Genomic DNA, 23,018 nt, shown 5'->3' on the forward strand with positions numbered 1-23,018 from the left:
CTCTACAATTGTCTGTATCTTGGCTGGGTCCATACGGACACCTTCTCGTGAGATAATGTGACCAAGATAGTGAATCTCAGGAAGAAAGAACTCACTTTTCTTCTCATTGATGTGAAGAGCATTTTCAACTAAGATTTGAAATACAATCTTTAGATGTTCCTTATGCTGTTCCTCATTCTTGTCGAAAATGAGGATGTCATCAAAGAAGACGGCAATGAACTGTCTATAGTTCCTGAACAATTGTTCCATCAGCCGATTGAACGTGGCTGGGGCATTGGTAAGGCCAAATGGCATTACCATATATTCATATAGCCCAAATGTGGTTCGGAAGGTTGTTTTATGAATGTCCTCACTCGTACCTGATGGTAGCCACTCTTAAGATCTATGCGGCTGAAAATTTCAAATCCTCCTAAACAATCAAAGATATCGTCTATACGAGGAATCGAGAAACGATTTTTAACCGTCTGTTTGTTTAAGGCTCTAAAGTCTATGCACATCCTGAAGGTTTTATCCTTCTTTTGGACTAGTAAGATAGGAGAGCAAAAAGGAGAACTACTGGGTTGGATCAATCCCTTGTCCAAGAGTTCTTGGACTTGCTTGAAGATTTCATCTTGTTGAGATTGACTAACTCTATATGGGGGTTTATTTGGAGGTGAAGACCCTGGAACTATGTCAATTTTGTGATCCTCTGGTCTCTCAGGAGGGAGGTCACTAGGAAGTTCCTGAGAGAAGCAACTAGAGAATTCCTGAAGGAAATTTAATCTTTCTTTTGTGAGAGGATCTGACTTTTCTTCACTTGGTCGCTTATCGCGTACAAACACTAGAAAAGAACATACTCCTTTCTTAAGCAAATTGGGAGATTGTGCATGACTTACCATAGGAATGGTGTTTCCTGAAACTCCCGCTGTAATGCTCACATCTCTACCCTTATGTTGGAGGGTTAGAATATTCTTCACATAATTGATTCGGGGGTTGACTTGCTTATGCTAGGGCATGCCGAGAATTACATCTGATCCTTGAAGTGGTGCCACCATGAAGGGTAGATGATCCAAGTACCCTTGGATGTGTACCCGAAGCTTGCCGATGATGGGGTACACCTTCTCTTCTTGATTCTTGAAGGCTGCAGTTGCCTCCAGGGCTTCTCCTTTATCCTTTGGGGCTATCCCCAAGTTCTGTGCCATCTCATGAGAAATAAAGTTGTGAGTAGCTCCACTATCGAACAAAAACAAAGCGGATTGATCCTTTACCTGACCCCATGTTTTCAACAAACTATGGGTGTCGTTTACAGCTCCCTTTTCTGGAGGTGCTTCCACCTTGTTAACTACCAAAACTGGCTTTTTGGGGGCTGCTTCTTTGTTGCTGCTGTTTTTGGCAGCTTGAGGGCATTCGTAGAAGTTGTGGCCTCGCTCGCCACACTTGAAACACCGCCCTTCGGAGTAATACTTTTGCTTCTGTTGTGGAGACAATGAGCTGAAAGTGCGGGCTGCTTACTTCGAAGGAGGCTGGCTGGCTGACTTTTGCTCTTTTGGTGCGTCCTTTGCTGTCTCCTTACCCTTTTGTTCCTTGGAAGAGGTTCCCTGGGACTTCCGCTTGTTGTTGTTGCCGTTCCGCTTGTTGGAGAAAGACTGTTTCTTCTCCACCTTCAAGGCGATGTTGATGGTGTCTTCGAGAGAAGTGGGAGTGGCGATGTCCACCTCATGCTGAATGACATACCGGAGGCCAGCAAAGAACTTCCTTTGCTGCTCTTTTTTATCCTTCCTACTGAATGCTTGAACTTTCAACAAGTATCCCAAAAACGATCAACATACTCACTGGTCGAAATAGGTCCGTACCGACATTAAATGCTCCGTACTGCATTAAATGCAGTTTTTACAGTTCTGTACAGTCCGTACGGCTGTACAGATTCACACGTGTGAAGAAAATGCAGCAGGAAAATGCTCCGAATGTGCCTCCCTTCGCGGTAGCTGATCCAAAATGCGATCTTCTCGCGTCAAAGTCAGGGTTTTTCACGACAGAAGTGCTTGGAGAGGCTTCAAACACTCACAGGTGTGTAGAAACCAAGAAAACCAGCAGGAATGAGGGCTCAAGAAGCTGCCAAACAGCTTGGGAAAGCTGTCAATGGCTGAGGGAATGGATTCCCGACCTACTCTGATACCACTGTTGGGTGTTGGAAGCAATGGAAGCTCAAAAATGGAAGCACAAAGGAGAGAAAGGAGATGTTGTAATAGATTGCTGCAAAAACTGAAGTGTGGAGACTCAAGAGAGAGCCAACATAACAAAACCGTAGGGCTAAATGCCCTAACTGGACTAAGCGTCCGAACTGACCTAGATGGTACATAAACTAACTGTACCAATAGTCCTAACTGACTATAACTAGGCCTACAAGACACATACCAAGGTATAAGTGGCATCTATGGATAGCCCATGAGATGGCCTACAAAAAGTAATGGCAAAATTACAACCAAGGCGCACCCTGAACTGTTCCCACTGGCTATCACTATTCACCGGCCCACACAAGGCACACACTACATCAAACTGGCCAACTGTGCATCCCAACTACTAGAGCAAGGCATAGGCATCCTCTGACCTCAACAACCTGGTATCAACTTGGGTTCACCCTCTGTTACTGGGTGATTGCAACAAACCCAAGGAATCCCGTAGAGAATCTCAAATAGAGAACTAGAAATAAATCCAACAGAGACAAGGAAAGAGAAACTGGGCTGGAATTCCGGGATTGCGCACCCACAACACAGGTTGCAATCAAAAACACTTGCTCCACACTAGAACAAGTTCCCGTGGTATCTAGAACCCCGCCAAAGACCTCAAAACAGAGATTTGCAGCTAGAAACCCTAACTTGCAGCAACAAAAACCTGCCTCGGGCTGCATACAGGTGCAAAATGCCTTCAGCAAGGTCCGTACAGGCTGTACGGCCTGTCCAATACAATCCATACAGTCCCCGCAGCCTGGAGAGAGTCCGTACAGTCCGTACGGCCTGAAAAATCTGCCGTACAGCAACAAGTCAGCGCCAGGAAAGGCTCCAACAATTTGCAAATGGTGCTCCCGGGCTTGGACTGCATGCAACAGGGCTGGAGAGCAAGGAAACCGAGAAAACCAGCAACTTGGAGAAGGTCTGTTGCAGCTAGAAGGAGAGCGAATTCTAGAACAGGCTGTAGAACTGGTTACTAGACGCCAGCTGCCCTAATAGGAGGAAGATGCTAATATTGGAGCTGATGGGCTGCATGCCTGACACGTGGCACATTAATGCCCCTAACCCCCTGTACCAAGGAAACGTTGGTTTCCTAGGGGCAACTTTTAAAGGCTCTAACCCCACTAACCAATGACAAACATTGGTACTGTCTAGGGGCAACCTTTTAATCCTTTTTAACCCCTCTTCCCACATGAAACTTGGGAATCTATCTGAGAGTAAACTTCCTAGCTCCGTCGCACCCCTCCGCGAGGTCCAAGTGATGACATGCTTGATTCTAACAGTTAGGTCTAGCCAATGTGTCTAGTTAGATGTTAACACTAGGGGCTTTCAAGAACTCACCGCTCCTCTAGGCCAGTTCCCCATGGCCAAACTGGTTACGAACTTAGTCATAGCTTATTTGCTTACAAAATTCACGTCCCCGTGACAACCAGCTATTGAAGCTAATGCAATTGCCTATGCTGCTGAATCTGTAATTTTAGACACACAGATATGGCATGAGAGATTGGGCCTCAATTGTAAAATTCTGGTCAAAATGCATTCAAAGGACATGGTTTTGAATCTTCCAAAGATGCATGCACTTAAACAACACATTTGTGAGGGCTGCTTGTTGGGTAAAATGCATCGGTTCTTGTCCCAAAAGATGGGACCCTTGGGCATCCAAGAAGTTGCACTTTATGCATTGTGATATCTGTTGTCTGATGCAAAGGGTTAAGGGTGTTTGGATCTTTGGCATTTACTCATATTCCCTCTCAGCTAAGGCATAAATTGCAGGATAAGGCTATCTAATGCATCGTCATAGGCCACAACTCACAAAGCAAAGCTTACAGGTTGTTTCAGCCCACTATAGTGAAGGTTATTGTCAACAGGGATGTCCTTTTTGCTAAACGTGCAGCCTTACCATGGCTGGACTTCAAAAGACAGCCTAATGTGGATGCCACATATGTGTTTGATACCTTGCTGCTCCTCCTTCAGTCTCGTGCAGACTTAGACCAGATTTTCCAGGGACAAACTCCACCTGCTTCTAGCAGCTCTCAGCCTCCTTACGTTCCATATGCTCAGCCTGATTTGCAGCCCATGATTATCATGCAATTGATCAGGCAATTCAAGAGCAGAGGGCTGTCATTAGACAGCAATAGACAGTGTCATGGTAGCTTCAGCCTGTAAGCTACATCATCGATCTTTTGCAAGACTTGAAAGGGCCGATAATTGTCATCCTGGTTCAACATGTATCCACTTGCTTGGTACTATTTCTTTTTGTTTTTCAATAGTATTTTATTAAGAAATGAAATGTTTTTCTACTGTTCAGTTACGGACAATGGGGACTAGGTCTAGCATTTGAGGGTGGACCCCCTTGCTTGGGGTTATGGGCATTAGTGACCCACAAGAGTGATGGCCTCTCTTTGAGAGGGACATCTGGAAACCACACCCCACCTGAGTACCCAAATATGGGACCAATCAAATGCACAGATTGCATACTGACCTAGGAACCATTCAAGAGAATGTTCCCTGAGCTTTGGGTGTGGGCCTGGCAGCATGCCAAGAGTAATGGAGATACAAGATAAGACGACAAACAAATGAGCTCAGTATGGCTCAATTATGACCTTAGAGTATGTCAATAGATAGTCCAAGCTGTTAGGAACCCGTGGGTGCGATCAGAATTGAATTCTGACAACTTTGAAATTTTAGGGTTTTTGGGAGTGACACGTGGCAGCTTCCACGTGGCAGACTGCCACATGGAATCTGAGCTGGCAGGTCAGTCCAGCTGTCCCACACATGTGGCAGCATGCATGGCAAGTGGCAGGGCATGCAGGCCAAGTGTCTGGCCCCAAATCTACCGATTTGGGGCAGGTTGTGGGCTGTCCTCTTTGGGACTGCAGCCCACCAAAAATCTGGGACAAGTGTCCACCTTCCACTCTAAGCCTGGGGGGGGGGCTGAGCCTATAAAAGAAGGCCTCTCCCTTTCATTCCCTACATGAAAAATTCGTCACTTTTCTTCTCCCTCCTTTTGGTTGATGCAGCAGAACCTCTCTAGCTCCTTGGGTGCAGCCAGCTTCTCCCCATGCCTTTCTCTCACCTCAGTAGCACTTTCTCTCTCTACAGCAGCACACACTCTCTCTACAGTTCCGGCCCCACCTCTCCAAAAATCTGCCCCTCTCAGCTCTTCTGAAACAGCAGCATCATCCTCTCTCCTTCTCCTAGCCTGGAGCAGCCACAGCCCCTTTCTCTCTCCTGTTGCAGTCTTTCCCTCTCTACTGTAAAATTTCTCTCTCTACTGTTCCAGCCCCTTCCCCTTGCAGAAATCTGCTTTTCTTTGCACCTCTGGAACAGCAGCAGCTCCTCTCTTACATCCCCTCCCTTGAAATCAACATTGGCACTCTCTCTCTACAGCTATCACTCCATAAAAACTTTCTCTCTCTAGCCTATAGGCTGTTTTTTTCTAAGCTGTTTTCATTCCAGCCCCTTTTCCATACTATCCTCACCCAAGGTAGCTTCAGAGGCATCAAGGACTTCATCTACAAAAGGGTCAAGTCACGAAGAGAGTCTGTATTGTCAAGTTTATCTCATTTACAGCACTATTTCATGCTGTTTCTACTATCTTTCTAGAAACTAGTGCTTGCCTCTAATGTTGGATGTAAGTGGTGATTGTTACAGGCTTCTTCCTTGTGGATTGGGCAAGCCAAGAGTTGAAACCTGAGCTTGGAGTCCTCCTTTTTGTTGTCTACCTTGTACATATGCTCTTAAGTCTTGTATCTAGGTCCTAGGCTTTCACTGAGCTCATCAGTTTGGAAGGTGCATTGCACCTTGGTCTTGTATCTCCATTTTCAAGAATAAAGTGAGCCTGGATAAGGGGGGGGGGGCGTCTTGGCCCCTCAATCATATTGCAATTTCCAATGATGTCACTTTGTGTTTAAGCTATATAAGTCTTAATTCCAGCTGAATTGCAATCTCCTAAGTTCAAGTATATGTGTTTGGCAACTCACAATCATTTCATTCAAACGCCTCTGCAAAAATCTGTTGTCTGAATTGATAGAAAGCACCGAGTAGTTTACATTGGTATCAAAGCTTAGGCAGTGGTCCTGTACTCTGTGCTTTCTCTTGTTGAGTCTCTCCTTCATTGAGTCATCTTGTCATCATGGCAGCCAATGGACCTGACCCCCCTCCAAACCTGCATGAGTTGAGTGCTCTCTTGTCAAACATCGCTCAACAAGTTCGTGCTGGAAAGCAACCAAGCAGAAACTCATGACATAGGGCCCCAATCCCAAGGAAGAGGCTGTGCAGACAACACCAACTCCAACAAGGAGGGAAGATCATCCCCTTCTTCCCCTCCTCGAGGTAGACAGCGTCATCGGAGTCCATCTCCCTCGAGACGTTCACGGAGACGAAGGTATGCAAAGCATAAGGTACCTCTTGGAGATAAGCTCTCCAAGTTTACCAAGTACAAGGGAGAGGACAAGCCCGAGGTCTTGCTGGCATGGATCGGAGACCTTGAGTATTTCTTTGAGGGGGACAAGTACGAAGACAAGGCGAAGATTCGGTTTGCCGTCCTGCACATGCAAGACCGTGCTTCACTCTGGTGGGCAGCTATGGTCAACACTGGACAGCAAGCCCACACCTGGAAGCGCTTCAAGAAGAACTTGATGAGGCACTTCTTGCCTAAGGAGTTCAAGAGAGATACAATGGTGAAGTGGGACATCCTCCGCCAACGCCAAGAAGAGAAAGTCACACGTGTGACTTGTATGGCTGTTTTTGGGACTGTCAGGCTGTTGTACGGAAGCATTTACTGCGGTGCGGCTCTGTACGGACTCCATTTCAGGCTGTTCGGGGCTTTTTGCAGCATTTGGGAGCTATCTCTAGCTGTCTCGGGGTGCGTGGCAGCTAGTTTGAAGATTTCTCAGCATTTTGGGGCTGTTTTGGAGTGCGTGCCAGCATTTTGGAGCTGCCTTGAGCTGCATGCTGACGTTTGGAGCCTTTTGGAGCGTGTTGAAGTGATTTGGAGTCCACTACTTGAGCCCATTCTTCCTCATTTGGCATCCCTTTGCCTCGGGCTGCGAGTTCCCCTCCATTGGATCTCTTTCTCTCCATTTCTAAGAGCATTTCTCCTTGCGGAAGCACTTTCTTTTGCTGTAATTCTCATTTCCAGCCCTCATTTGCTCGCATTCAAAGCCTTTCATTGCTGTCCTTTCAGGCTACATCATTGGGTAAGGTGCTATTGCATTGGCTCTTTCTAATTTTTGTTTCATTTGCATTTTGGAAAGGCCTCGTGTTGCCTTGGAAGGCCTCGTGTTGCCTTTGGGGATTTTTCTTGCAACAGGTACACCTTGTGACAGGAGAGTCTCTTGCAGGTGTAAGCTTTGAAGCTTGGGCAGATTTTTGTTACTTGATTCTGAGAGCTTGGCCAATTGGTGCATTTGTCTTGTATTTCAGCACCATGTCTGGTGGCAAAGATGATTTGTTTGGGCTGATTGGGGTTGATGACAAGCTTGATGGCACCAATTATCCCATGTGGGCATACATGATGGGACATGTTTTGCTTGCCAAGAACCTATGGCGTATTGTTTCAGGTTCTGAGGCGAGGCCTACACGCACTGTTACTTCTTGTGCTACACCTACAGCCTTTGCTTCTTCAGGTGATGAGGACACCTATACCTCCTACTCCAGGTGCTTTGTCTCCTTCACAGGAGCAAATTCAGTGGGATGGTCGTCATGCCAAAGCACATGCCTTGATTGCTCTTTCAGTGAAACGGGTTATTATCCCTCATATCCGCTCTTGCAAGACAGCTAAGCAAGCATGGGATTAGCTTGCATCTTTGTATCAGGTGCGGAATGAGGTGAGGGTTGCTTATCTCCGCAAGCAGTTGAAAGATTTGAAGCTTGATGAGGGTGGTAACATGGATGCCTATCTCACTAATGTGAAGGATTTGAAAGAGCAGTTGGCCAACATTGATGAGATTATGCTTGATTCTCAGCTTGTTTCTAATACCCTTGATGGGTTGCTTGATTCATATCAAGGGTTTGCTACTACATTGAGGTTGGTTGCAGGGGGTGATGCCAATCATTTCTCATTTGACCAGCTGGTTGCTCTTCTTCTTCAGGAGGAGCAAAGACGTTTGAATTGCAATGCTTCTATGGCTAGTGATCAAGCATTTGCTGCCCATTACAAACACAAAGGTAAAGGCAAGGTTTCAGTTGGAAAACCCTCTCATTCCCATGCTGATCATTCACATGGTACCCATTACAAACACAAAGGTAAAGGCAAGGTTTTAGTTGGAAAACCCTCTCATTCCCATGCTGATCATTCACATGGTGCCTCTTCTTTAGGGGATAACAAAAAGAAGAAGAGATGTAATTATTGCAGGAAACCTGGTCATGATATTTTTGAATGCAGGAAGCGCATAGCATCTGAAAAGAAAAAGAAAGAGTCTGGTCTTGCAGTATCTGGTTCTTCTAGTGCAGAAGATCGACATGAGTCCGCTAATTTCGCACAAGACCAGCATTGGGCTTTCTTGGTTACATGTTAGTATAATCCTGATGTTCATGATGCTTGTATGGCAGTTTCAGATGTTCATGATGCCTGGTTCTTTGATAGTGGTGCTAGCAAGCACATCACTTCTTGCAAGAAGTTATTCAGCTCATTGGAGCTTACATCTCAGGGGGGGTAGTGTCACATGTGCCAATAATGCATCATATACCGTGAAAGGTATTGGGCAAGTTGCTCTTACTTCTGTCTCTGGGGGTATTGTTACTCTAGAGCATGTGCTTTATCTCCAGGCATTCGTAAGAACCTCATTTCTATTTCAGCCATTGCTACATGTGGCTTTCAGGCTCTTTTTGATGGTGTGAGGTGTGCAATGTATGATGCTACACATGCCTTTACCATGGTTTTGACTGGCACATTGTATAGAGGTCTTTGTAGACTTGATGCATATGATAGATGTTTGGATGATGATGCTGCACTTGCCGATGCACATGCCTTTGCTCTTGATTCGACCATGGCAGATACTCATTTGTGGCATGAGAGGTTTGGACACCTCAATTTTGGAGCCCTGGTGAAGTTATATAAGGAAGATATGGTTGTGGATCTTCCCAAAAAGCATATGCCTACCAAACATGTTTGTGAACCATGCTTGCTTGGTAAGATGCACTGTGCTGCGTTTCCCAAGGATGGGAGAGTTGGTGCTTCACGCAAGCTTTATCTGGTTTATAGTGATGTTTGTGGACCAATGAGGGTTGCAGCTCTTGAGGGGTTCTATTATTTTGTTACTTTTATTGATGATTTCACCAGGTACACTTGGATTTTCACATTGAAATCCAAATCTGAAGTTTCTTCATGCTTCAAGCACTTTATTGCCTTGGCTGAGAATGAGAGTGGGCTGCACATTGCTCACCTTAATACAGACAGGGGGGGTGAATACATGTCGAAGGAGTTTGCTATTTTTTTGGCTTCCCGTGGCATCAATCATCGATGCACGGTGCCTTATACTTCTCAATAGAATCCCGTGGCTGAGCGGAAGAATAGATCAGTGATGGAAATGGCCAGATGCATGTTGAAAGGCAAACATTTGCCTAATAAGTTGTAGTTGGATGTGGTCATGTGTGCTAATTACGTCTGGAATAGATGTCCTACAAATGCATTGCAGACTATGACACCTTACGAGGCTTGGACGGGTCGTAAGCCTCGCATTTTCCACATGAGGACTTTTGGATGCTTAGCTTATGCTCATGTGCCTTCACATAAACGCACTAAGTTGGATGATAAAGCTGTCAAGTGCATTTTTCTTGGGTATAGTTAAGAGAGCAAGGGCTATAAGCTATATCAGTCCCGCCTGGGCAAGTGTTTTGTGAGTCGGGATGTTGTGTTTGATGAATCTTCCACTATGCCTTTGCTGGACTGTCAAAAACAGCCCGTTGTTGATGCCCTTGACATATTTGACAGCTTGATGCCTTTATTTCCATCGATGCTCAAGATGATGTTCCATTTGAGGCTGTACCCCCTCCATCTGTTGGTCATTTGCAACCACATGTGCAGCCATAAATTGAGCCTGATATGCCTATCATTGATCAGGATCATTTGCACAAGGCTCTTCACCAAGAAAGAGCAGAAGTTCAGGAGCCCAAAAAGGTACCCCGTTGGCTCCTTGACACATTAAAAGATAGCAAACAAGATACTCCTTTGCCAGCCCGTATGAGAGCAGCTGTCCGAAAAGAGCATGCTAGTTTTTTTGCTTATGCTTTGGTTGCTACAGCATGCAATGAAGAGCCCTTATGTCATCACGATGCCTTTGAGAATGATTGTTGGATGAAGGCCATGCAAGCTGAATTGGATTCTATCTATCAGAATAACACTTGGGAGTTGTATGATTTGCCTCATGGCAAGAATGCCATTGGAACTAAGTGGGTTTACAAAATCAAATGGAAAGCTGATGGTTCAGTGGACCGTTATAAAGCCAGTCTTGTTGCTAAGGGCTATGCTCAGCAGCATGGCATTGACTTTGAGGAGACTTTTGCTCCCACTTCGAGGATCACCACTATTCGCATTGTTATTGCCTTTGCTGTCCACTTTCATTGGCAGATACATCAGTTTGATATTAAGAGAGCTTTCCTTCATGGGCATTTGCAGGAAGAGGTCTATGTTTCCCAACCTCCTGGCTTTGAGGTTGAAGGTTTTGAAAGCATGGTATGCCACTTGAAAAAGGCCCTCTATGGATTGAAGCAGGCACCTTAGGCTTGGTATTCGAGAATTCATACTCGTTTGCTCACACTTGGCTTTCAAAACAGCCCTATAGAGGCTATCCTTTACATCGGGGGTATGTTGGCACATTCTTTGATGATATCATTGTGTACTCTAAGAGTGAGGCAGAGCATGAGAAGCATTTGACCACAGTTTTCGAAGAGCTGCGCAAGCACAAGCTGGTTATAAATTCCAAAAAAGAGTGAATTTTTCATGGCTGAAATTCACTTCTTGGGTCACATTATCTCAGCGATGGAGTGAGGATGGATCCTGCTAAGGTAGAAGCCATAAACAATTGGCCACCTTTGAGGAATATCCATGAAGTACGAAGCTTTCTTGGCTTATGCTCGTACTGCAGGCGGTTTATCCGTTATTTCGCTGAGATGGCATCTCCTCTGTATGCCTTCCAGAAGAAAGGGGTCACCTTCAGATGGAAGGATCGGGAAATTGCAGTCTTTGAGGAACTCAAAGAGAAGTTATGCTCAGACCCCGTGATTATTCTACCAGACCTACATAAACCATTTGCTGTCCATTGTGATGCTTGTGGACATAGCATTGGGGGTGTGCTTATGCAGCATGGAAGAGTTGTGGCATGTGAGAGCAAACATTTGTAACAAGCAATCCCTTCTCACCCAGGAAGATCTAAGCCATGACTCTAAGAAAGCAGCAAGGGGGCGGGACTCTAAAGAAAACCAACTAGTGCACATGTCTTGAGCCAATACATGGAGTCCATATGCAAATTTTCATCAAGGGTGACAGATACAAAGATACTTGTAGGAGCTGGCGTCTGCGTTCTTCTAGTGTTGTTGCCCTTTGTCTGAATTTGTTGTGGATTTTCTAATGCTCCTGCCAGTCCTTTTGATGCTGCACTTCGTCCTCGTGAGTCATCCTCTTCCTTTCGGAGGCGTGCTTCTTTCCTGAGGTAAACTTCACTTGATGTAGCTGGTGCAGGAGAATTTCCCATCTTGGGATGTTTCAGAGCTAGGGGAGGGAGAAGATAGGCTGTCCCCTCTTAGTCAACCTCCATCCTTCATCCAACTCGCAAATCAGTCAGTTCTAAAAATCAATATACTCACCTCAAGCTCATCTTACAATTTCTACATTTTCACCCTCTACCTCTAGATTGCTTTGTGATCAAGAATCCTGTGGACCATTCAAGAACCAAGCACGCAGAAGTTAACGACCACTTTAATCATGAGACGTAAATTTTCCTCATATGCATCTAATTTGTTTTAGAGAACCAAATTTTGAGAGGGGGGATTGATGATGCATATAATGCCTAGAAACTCAGACTTTAATCCATTATGTTGGGGAAGGTTGATGTAATGGCCTCATGGTACTAAATGTTTATCTGTAACTATTTGTGTCAACACTATGTCACTTTGGTCACTAAGATTGAGAAATCAGTAAGAATTATTCACGGTCTCATTTGCTCATTGTGTAAATTTTGGATTTATGATGTGACTGAGGCATCTAGGGTCCTCTAACTTATGGTGAAATGAAATGTTTAGCATCGTACACATGGCATGCCAACTATCCCTGCAAGGGATTATCTTAGCTTGGCCAAAAGTTTGCTTACAAAACACTAGATTTCTTGGCAATCCATGCAATTCACTTGCGCCTATTTGTGTCTCTTACATGGTATACATGAAGCGATAAAGTGCAACACTTTGCGGCTGATATCTGTCAACAGTTGTGTGGAACTGTACTCGTTGTTGTAGAGGATTTAAGCCTCCATTTAAGTGAATGAAACCTTACTTAGATTTTGATGGAAAACATACGCTTTATATTTGTCTTTTTTTGTTGTATTATTTTGTTATAGAGGGATGGGAAAATGAAACATCATTTTTTATTTGGCGTGACAAGAATAAATCCCTGGTTGCAGGAACCATTGACCAATGTCTATTATAACAAACTTTGGACTCAAAAAAAACTGAAAGGACAATAAGTAGGCAAGAAAAGGTAGTGCCAAATGTGGAGCACACAATCCTATGGGCGAGAAGAAGTTATGATCGTCTCCTCACAACTTTTCTGAGCACCTTTGGAGTGACAATGATGCCCAATCTTCATAAGAATGATGCAAGATGAGATGAATGTGCTGGTCAAGGATATGAATATATTGAACACATGAAATGTGCCAGGCTCGAAAATCTCTATATGCGCCAAATTATATGAAACATTGTGCGGGGCAAACTTGGAATATTAAAACTGAGTAGAGGTCATCATGGAATTGTAGGTATGTATGCAAGGTGCTTTTCTCGTTCATTGGGCTCATCGCAAGGTCTTGGCAGGAGCCTAGCTCACCTTGGATTTATGCATACCTTCATGGCATTGGGAGCTTATACAGATATCGCTAGAAATGAACCATAGGGTATCCCGCAGCGGAAGATTGATAGAGCGTCCCACGACTTCATGAAGGAGTGTTTAACCTTCTTTACTCGTGTGTACTCAACAAACATGTTGTGTGTGTGGTGTGTGTTGCTGGGGTGTGTTCGAAGAGAAGAGGACCTGCGGCCCTTGCTCCAGCCCTCCCATCAGCTCCTTAGCCTCCTCAGACAAGCATGTCTGCCTCAGCTACCTTTTGCTCCAAATCAGCTACCCAAAACAGCTGTCTGGCGTCATATTTCCCTGCCGTACAGGCCTGCCATAGCTCCGTACAATTCCGTACAGGTGTACGGACCTATACGGACATTTCTGCCCTGTTCAGGCTGCTGCTGCTGGCTCGTTTCCTGCTCTTGGGTTGCTGTTGTACCAGGTTTGCTTAGAGGCTGCTTCTAAACGCTGGTTTTGAGGGTTCTCTCTTCCTCCTTTCTCTCCTTTTTGGTTCCTGGGTCTTGTGTACTCTTTCCATCGCTAGAACTTCTCTTTTTTCTCTGATTTCTAGTTCATCTTTGATCTTTTTCTGGTTTTTCCTCTTTTCCTTCTCCAGAACTTGTCTTTTCTTCTCTCTAAATCCCTAAATATCTCTTTCCTCTTCTTCTCCTTGCAAACATACTATTTCCTTCTTCTTTGTGGGCTGTTTTTCGGGACTGTTTTTTCTCTTTTATCACTTTACAGGTACCCCCTTTTTGGGTTCCATCTTCTTCAGAAGACATGGCTGAATACTCTTATGAAAAAACTTTTCAAAAGGATCGATCGGCTCAATGCAAAAGCAAAAGCAGGCTGAGGGTCAGCATGACCCCGTTCATGATTCTGTTGAAGCACAACTGGTGTATGATGTCATGCACGAAGGATTTGCAGACACAAGGAAAGAGTGGAAAGACTCTGTTCCATCGGTTGGTCTCATGGTTGAAGTGGATGAAATTGTGGATCCAGTTAGAGAATATGCCAAAAATGTAGTCATTTTATTTTTCCCAGGTCGGATGCCACCTGCTGTAGAGGTAGGCAACTGGTTGACCCGAACACTGGCTGGCTCGTTTGTTCGTAAGGTACACTATGCAGCCAGAGGTTTTTTTGAGGTTATTATGGTAGATGAGGTTCACAGGCAAATGCTTTTGGAACATTCGCCACTCTTTTTTGAGCAGCAAATGGTGCACGTTTTGCCATGGTCCCCCTACAAGGGAATATCAGGCTCTGATTTGACATCGATGGTCTAGGTTGAAGTTGTAGACTTCCCGCAATGCATGGCTTCACGCTTGTCTAAAATTGCAGCAACTTTAGGCAAAGTAGTTTGCCCACCGCGGCCTAACGGCAACTCTAATCGATTTTGCATTCTCTGGGATACTGATAATTCCACACCGGAGTCTTATTTTGTCACAGTGAACAATGTTGACATGGGAAGTGCATTTTATAAATTGAAATGGGGATTGTTTGCAGGGGCTTGTTTTGAATGTAAAAAATTTGGGCACATGGCTTCGCAATGTCCAATGAGTCAGCATTAAATGCCTCCTGCTACTTTGCTTGCTCAGATGCCCAATAAGGATGCTCCTACCTCTATTGGGAATAAAAATAAAGGTAATAGACAACTTTTTGTGAATTAGGATAAAGGCAAAGCCCCAGTTGTTTCAAATGGGAATGCTTCTTCCCCTTCACTTCATGCTATTCAACTTTTAACAAAAGGACCAAAAACTCCAATTGATGGATGGCAAAGCCAGAGGTCAACTCAAGAATTGGAATCACGTGGGCTGTAGTGACAGCTAGCAGAACCCTCTTCCTTGAAGAAGAGGTTGCTGCATTGCTGTCCAATCCTCAGGCGGAGTTTTCTTCTCAGGGAAGAGGCCCTGACCTTGAGGTAGAAATGCAAGGTTGACATCCTGAAGGTTGCTGCTGTACATAACTGTTTTTTTCTATAAATACATGTAAATATGCTTGCTCATATCAAATGCCTTACCTTAAATGTTCAGGGGATGTGCGACAGTAGGAAATGGAAATTTGTGTGGCTGTATATCAATCGATTTCAGCTTGATATAGTGGCATTACAAGAACACAATCAGCATGTCTATGCAGGAAAGATAGGTCATTACTGCGGCTATGATATCTTTTATGCTGGGGAGCACTCTTCTCAGGTGTAGTCATTTTGATTAAGCATGAGCTTCAGCTAGTTATTGCTTTAAATGACAATCAAGGCAGATGGATTATTCTTCAATGCATCATTCAAGGCGAGGTATTTGAATTTGCTTCTGTATATGCACCTCAATTTTCTCAGGATAGAAGTGCAATTTGGGATGCCATGCACCGATATCCATGGAGATATCATGCCTTTATATGGGGGGATTTTAATAATGCTCTGCAACAGGGTGATAATACATCAGGAAATACTCATATGTTCACCCCTGAAAGACATGCATGGTCTCAATTACTGATTCATCTTGATTTGGTTGATCTTTAATAGGAATTGCAGCCTTTGTCACCTGGATACACTTTTCAACATAATGTCCTTTCTTCTTACCAGGCACGTCTGGATCGCTGGTATAGCGTAGCCTCGCAACAAAATGATTTCACATGCAAAATGTGGGTTGACTATGCCTTTGTGCATTCAGATCATGCACCGTTATGGTTGAGGCTATCTTTTCATGATATGCCAGATGATAGACTGCCTCAAAGGTGACATCTGATTGTGAACAATAGCTATTTGCAGCATGTTACTTTCAAGGCAGTGGTTACTAATGCTTATCAATCTTTGTCTTCTCTGAGTGACTTTGATAATGCATGGGATTCTCTTGTTTCCAAAATGCAAATTGTAATTAGAGGTTATGGCAAGTCTTACATGAAGACTATGAGGGAAACTGTTGCTCAGGCTAAATTGACTTGCCAAGACCTCATTGAACTCGGTCACTTTCGTCCTTTGTTCTTGCATGAGCAAACAACACTATGCCAAACTAAACATTGTCTCCAAATCAATGATCACAAGAAACTTGCCAAATGGGAGACCAGAGCAAGACAAAAAACTTTCATAGATAACGGCTGTTCTTCCAAAGCTTTTTTTAAAAGCTTGTATCAGAAGAGATTAAACACAAACATTTGCAGGGTGCTTATGCCTGATGGTTCATGGACTACATCACGGTCACAGCTTGCTTCTGTTTGTGTATATCATTTCTCTCAGCAGTTTGGTTATGTACCTTCACAGCAGGTTTTGTCTGTAAGAAATTTGCTTTTACAGCATGTTTCTCCTATTATCTCCACTACTCAGGCTTTGGAATTGGAGGAACCTTTTACTGAAAGGGAATTGTCAGATGCAATCAAATCCTGTGGTAGATGGAAATCTCCAGGATGGGATGGTTTTACAACTGAGTTTTTCTTAGAATATTGTCCTCTTTTGAAGCATACTTTGCTGCATATGGTGAATTCTAGAAAATGCCAGACACATGGAAGAGAGGTCTTGTTAAACTCCTTCCAAAAAAGCAAATTTGTGAATCTTTGACTGATTGGAGACCTATCACGCTTATGCCAGTTATTTACAAATTTACTACCAAAATGATTGTTGATCGGATAAAAGGCTATTTGCATGATGGGTTGCATCTTGCACAATATGGTTTTGTTCCTCGTAGGCATATCACAGACAACATTGCTAATGCCTATGTTGGAATAGAATATGCCAAATATATGCAGCATGATGTTTTGCTATTGCAAGTTAATATTCCCAAAGCTCTTGACACTGTTCAGTGGGACTTTATTTCACAAACAATGCAGGCCTTGGGATTTGGCAAAAAAATGCAGCAAGTTATCAATTGGCTATATCAAGATAGTAAAGCTGCCTGCATACTTTCAGGGGAATTCTGTAACCTGGACTCTTGGTTGTTCTGTTCGGCAAGGCTGTCCCCTTAGTGCTTTACTATTAGCTATAGCCACTCATCCAATGCTTCAATATATGGACCACCTTTTGGACACTGGCGTGTTGCATGGATTGGAAATTCTCGGCAGCCGCAGCATGATCGCTCAAGCATATGCCGATGTTCTTTCTTTACTCCGAAAAATACTCAGAGCGATCTCTCCTTGATTATGTAGGCTCTTTCCACATATGGCTTGATTGTTGGTTTTCATGTGAATTTTCATAAATCCAAGCTCTTGCCGTTGCATGCTAAAGACTGGCATAGTCTTTTGTGGCTTGGGGAAATTGTTCCACCTTCTCAATTGATTTGACATCTTGGCTATCCTCTAGGTTGGGGCTCACTCGTTCTCAACAAACTGATTGGGTGCTCACAAAGCTGAGGAAAAAACTTGAATATTGGAAGCTTGTAACTTGGCCATTACATGTTCGTTTGCGAATAACGCAATCCATTTTGATAGCATACATACAATTCTATCTGCGCCTCATTATGTTTACTAAGGCAGATCTGGCTTCCTTTATGTCTGCTATCATGGAGATTTTCTGGCATTCAAAAAATGGCAAGAAAAGTCTCATATTACTCTCTATGCATCGTCTCTGTTCTCCAAAGATGCACGGGGGTGTGAACATACTCAATATTCAAGTGCATATACTTGCTCACAGGGGGAAAATGATGTTGCAGTTTATGCAAGGGGATCAGCCTTGGGCTTTCATGATCCGCTCTCTTTTGTTGCATATTGCTTTTGGGCATTGGCAGCCTACACAGTGGGATTTTCTACTTTATGCCACTTGGAATGGAATGGCACGGATTCTTTGTTGGGAAATTCCTTGAGGGCTGAGAATTTTTATTGGTCCAAAGTATTCCACCCTCCTTTGGCTATACAAGAACCCAGGCGTTCTTATTTTATATCTTTCAAAGGTATTGCTTCTGTGGCGGATGTACTTCAGGATGATGGCACTCTTTTATCTTTTTCTGCGGCTGCTAGCAAGTATGGTTTGGGAGCTCATTATCGTCCTTTATGGCACAAATTTTCAGAAATGCTTCAATCTTTCTTACCGGTACCTCGTTTGGAATTCAGGATAGGCTTGAGGATTGGACTCTCCATTCTTCCTCTTCTTCAGTCCGTCCTTTGAAGCTGTCACATATCATACTGCCTTCTCTGTATAAAGTGTTGTTACCTCCGTCTTGGGTTTGTGACAGAGCCAGCTCTGTTTGGCATATGGATCACCCATGAAAGTGGTGGAGAAAGCGGCTGCGTCTCCTTTGGCATTATAAAGTCTCTCTTCGGCAACAGGTTTTCCTCTGGCGAGTCCTACTTGGCATTTTTTCATCTTGGTAGTTACTCGCGCATAGACATATTGCCTCGGCTGTTTGCCACGGATGTCTACATTCTGCTGAATCTGTGCCTCACATTTTCTGGCACTGTCCACATACTTGTGATTTTCTCGCTCTCATTCGTCGAGATTTTCTACTGTTACTTTTGACAGGTTCTTTTGGTTATTTGGTTTTAATCCAGCTAGACAGGGTTTTGATTTATTTTTTGTTTGGGTGTGCTACTAGGGACTTTGGACTCTATGGATGGACAGAAATCATAGAGTCTTTGGTGATCCTACTTTTCCATCTTTTGTTTTTTTCAAAGGATCTCTACGGCAATCATTTTATGATTGCTTTCAGACTCATTTGATTGACCATGATGTATATATGGCTTATACTGAGATTTTCGGTTGAGTAGTAGTTACTTCGCTTGGAGTACCTATGAATGTAATTATTTCACAGCAATAAAATATTCTTCTCACAAAAAAAAAAAGTGTGTGCAAGCCAGTTAGTAAGTAGACGATGCACCACGAGAGATAGAACCAACCAAAATATATTTCCGTCCAATAGGACACAATACAAAAGGAGTCCCACCAGACAGGGTTTTGATTTATTTTTTGTTTGGGTGTGCTACTAGGCACTTTGGACTCTATGGATGGACAGAAATCATAGAGTCTTTGGTGATCCTACTTTTCCATCTTTTGTTTTTTTCAAAGGATCTCTACGGCAATCATTTTATGATTGCTTTCAGACTCATTTGATTGACCATGATGTATATATGGCTTATACTGAGATACACTAAGGGGCACGATGATGACATAGAACCTAGACCAACAGGGCAAGAAGTGCAAGACACCAATGCAATGATAAGCAGTGCTCAGCCAACATAGCCTTGACTCAATGACTTAACACAAGCAAGCAATGACATACATAATATAGAATGTCAAGAAAAATGTAGGCAAGACTTGTGACTCAACATAGACTCGATGCGGTAAAACAACAATGCAAATACACCACTTAGATGCATGAGGATGGATGATTCAAACAAAAGCACTCAAAACACATAGAACTAATGAAGAGGCACATTAAGTTACTTCGCTTTTGGAGTACCTATGAATGTAATTATTTCACAGCAATAAAATATTCTTCTCACAAAAAAAAAAGAGTGTGCAAGCCAATTAGTAAGTAGACGATGCACCACGAGAGATAGAACCAACCAAAATATATTTCCGTCCAATAGGACACAATACAAAAGGAGTCCCACCAAATCGTGGTCCTCTGTCCTTACCCCAAAAGGTGTTGTCCTAATATTAACCTCCGTGGCACTTCGAGATCCCTGAGCTGCGCACTCCTTGCCGAGCTTCTGTAGACTAACGGTTAGTCTCCATGCCTGATCCCTGCTCCTTGCTGCCCTGGAAGACAGCCAAGGGTGCAATCCCTTCCTGAGCTATGTCTACAGCTCTTTAGCCTCCACTGGATCCCCTGGATCGTGTCCCAGATATGCTGCTCCGCTGATCCAATCTGCTGCCTGAAGTGCTGCTGCGGTGTATGTGGAACGAGGCTCCCAAAGGGCCCCTTTTATAGGTCCCAATGGCCTCCATAAAAACTGACCCAGCAGGGTCCTACTGGAGGCCCTAGTAGCCCTACCACCTGACTCCCTCCTGGTCTGTAAACCTACCTGATAGGGGCGCCTTTTCTGAGGCTTGCAGGCCCCGCCTGACCACGTGGCATGCAGTCACTGGCCCAGGCTCTGTGGCCCCTGCCCCCGACCTGTTTCAGGCCTCATACCTGTCCCAAAAACCTTTTCCAAACAGGGGTCTCCTTCCTTTGCCAGTCTCGCCATCTGCCAGGCTCTGTTCCAGCCTCTGGTTCATCTCCAACAGCTCCATACATGCTGACGTACAGGCCCGTACTGTTGCTGACATCACCTGCCAGGTCACCGCTGTGTTCCAGGCTGTATACCTGCGCCATGGTGCTCCCTCCAATCGCTGGCAGCCACGTGGCATAGCCGTACCTCTGCTGTCCACCATGGTGGCTCTAAATTGCCAGGTATGTCCTTTGAGCTGCTGCAAAGCATTATCCTTTCTAGCTGCATGTTCTTTAATCTCTTCCTGAATATCAGCTTTGTTGACCTTTGCATCAAACTCCACAGTCACTTCTTGCTTGGCTGTCTGCATTTCAGTACGAACTAGATTCTTGACTGCAGAGACTAGTTGGGGGGTAGGGGGGGAAACATTGCATGACTTTATAACCTCGTCAATGACTTCCTTCTTACCAGGTCCTTCCAAGACTTGAATTCTAGCTATGGCATCTGTTAGCTACATCCTCAGCTCTCTCACTTGATCCTGTAGGAAGTAAATTTGTTCATGATATCCAAGAATTGGTTGGTCAAAAAGACCACCTCGTTCATAGATATGTGCATACGGGGAAGGCGTCCTGGCTGCCACTGTGGAGTATCTGGCTTTGTTACTGGAGGCTGTTGGAGTGGAAGGGGTTTTTGAAGAGGAGGAAGGTAGGCTGGGCCATGCTTTGCTGGCCATATCTCCTGTTACCCCTTGGCTGAGCTAACCCCGGGCCCCCTAGTTGGGTTGGGGGTTCAGCCCAGCTAGGGTTCCTAATTCAAGAGCTTGCTACAACCAGCTAGGGGAGCAGGGAGCAGAAGCGGAACGGGAGCAGGAGGTATGGGAGTACGGGTATGGATGGGAGCGGGTACGGATGGGAGCGGGTACGGACAGGAGCGGGAGCAGGAGTAGGTACGGACGAGAGCAGGAGCAGGTACGGATGAGAGAAACAGAGGAAGAGGATTGGCCAAAAAGTTTTTCCATATACATGGGGTTATGATATGTCTTTTACATTGAAGAGCATGGTTGCATTTGGAAACAATATTGTCCTAGCAGGTTTGTATTTGATGTCATACTCATGGAGAATAGGTACTCAAATTTTAGATTCTCTGCATTTTTGGTTATATCTTTTGCTATGAGATAATCCTTCTGTGTTACATTTTGACATAAGGGATCTTTTTCTGAACCATGGGAAAGTTGAGGACTAGATCTATCTGATATTCCGTAGACAAAGCAATCTGTTGTTTTGTTGTGTATAAGTGTTTGATTTCAAGTCTGTTGAATTAAAAAAATGTTATTTGCAGCCTCTTGCAGATGCAGAGAATGAAGGGCACCATGAATTGGCAGAGCTACTGAAAGAAAATGGGGGCCATGTATTGGTGAGAAAACTGTGGATGTGCAAAATTTTTGGGGTTTGATGACTTGCATTAACATGTTATGGCCTGAACATTTCTCTTAGATCTGTTTCATTCAGTCTACGTGACTAAGCAAACATTTTTGGTGGACGTTGCTTCTTGATTTTCTACATTTAGGGAACAATTTTTGGCCACTGATGGCTAGCTGTGTGGTTGATATATTTTAAAGTTCTGCCACCCGCACAATCCATGACGAAGCTAAGATATGGAGTTGTTCCCTGCAGGCGCTGTATGTGTATTCTAGGCCTGGCTGCTTGTGACACTTACTTGGTGATACTTTTCTTTTTGTAATTTTCAATGTAAGTGGTTCTGTAGGCAAGCAAGGTGTTCAATTCTTTAGGGCACACCTAGTATAACTAGAAATGAAGCATCTAAGGATAGTGCTCTCTTTTTGGCAGCAATGTGGTGATGATGCAATAAGATATTTGTGTTTTATCATCTCAAACTACTTTCTGAAGCTATAGTAGTAGATTTTATGCAGAGCAAGATCCCTTTCTACATTAAGAGCTTCATTGGGTGCCAATTAAGGTTTAATTCTGATTTGATGTTGGTCTCCACATATTTTTGCATCTTGTGACTATTGCATTGGTCCGACAAATTTTTAACCATGAGCTGAATTGATATCATTTGTATCTTGCTAGTACCGGTTACAACTGGGAACTTATAGTTAGGCAGTTTTAGATGCATATGTCTGCATAGATCATGTAGTATATATTCTTTAGTTTGCTTGCTACTAGTTTATTATAGTACTCTAATGGAAGCATTACGATTCCTGTATTTGTTGGAATATCTGTATCAATGCCTGATGTGTGAGCCTTTGACGAGGAGGACATCAGCAAGATACATTGGTAGAGAGGACTGCCATGAAGCTGCCGTGTGTGCAGATCTGAGGGAACAATGGTTTCCACATGGGCAGAAGGAGGGCTGCATAATGGCATCATCTCTGGTTGCATGTGGGCAGCAGGTCTACCTCCATATGGACATCCAACAGGGCCCAGCCATGAGGGTTTGTGGCCATGGTTTATGGCCGGAATGGTAGAGCCAATGAGGCTTCATAGGGTCTGGAATGGCCCAGGACAAGGCGGCAGGCCAACCAGGTGCTGTGGTTGGGCAGGAGAAAAAGAGCAGCTAGCCTATTTCACAGGTCGGCAAGGCACCAGAGGCAGGTTTGGATAACTATGGGCAGGGCTCTGCTCTATGGTTGGGTTTGCTGACTACATCAGATTGGCCAACAAGTTGCAGAG

At 44.2% G+C, this 23,018-nt stretch overlaps 1 protein-coding gene across 1 annotated transcript in view; it reads left to right on the plus strand.

Moving 5' to 3' along the window:
• The window catches only part of VIK (VH1-interacting kinase), a 99,544-nt gene that overhangs the window by 14,711 nt on the left and 61,815 nt on the right, over window positions 1–23,018 (plus strand). Inside the window, exon 2 of the mRNA XM_087379014.1 lies at window positions 21,664–21,738. Within this exon, the coding sequence (XP_087235140.1) occupies window positions 21,664–21,738 (75 nt within the window). The remainder of the gene's footprint in view (window positions 1–21,663; window positions 21,739–23,018) is intronic.

Source organism: Dipteris shenzhenensis, chromosome 9 (genome assembly GCF_047967505.1).
Source record: "Dipteris shenzhenensis isolate YYH24624 ecotype China chromosome 9, Dip_SZ_1.0, whole genome shotgun sequence".
In the NCBI taxonomy this organism is placed as follows: Eukaryota; Viridiplantae; Streptophyta; class Polypodiopsida; order Gleicheniales; family Dipteridaceae; genus Dipteris; species Dipteris shenzhenensis.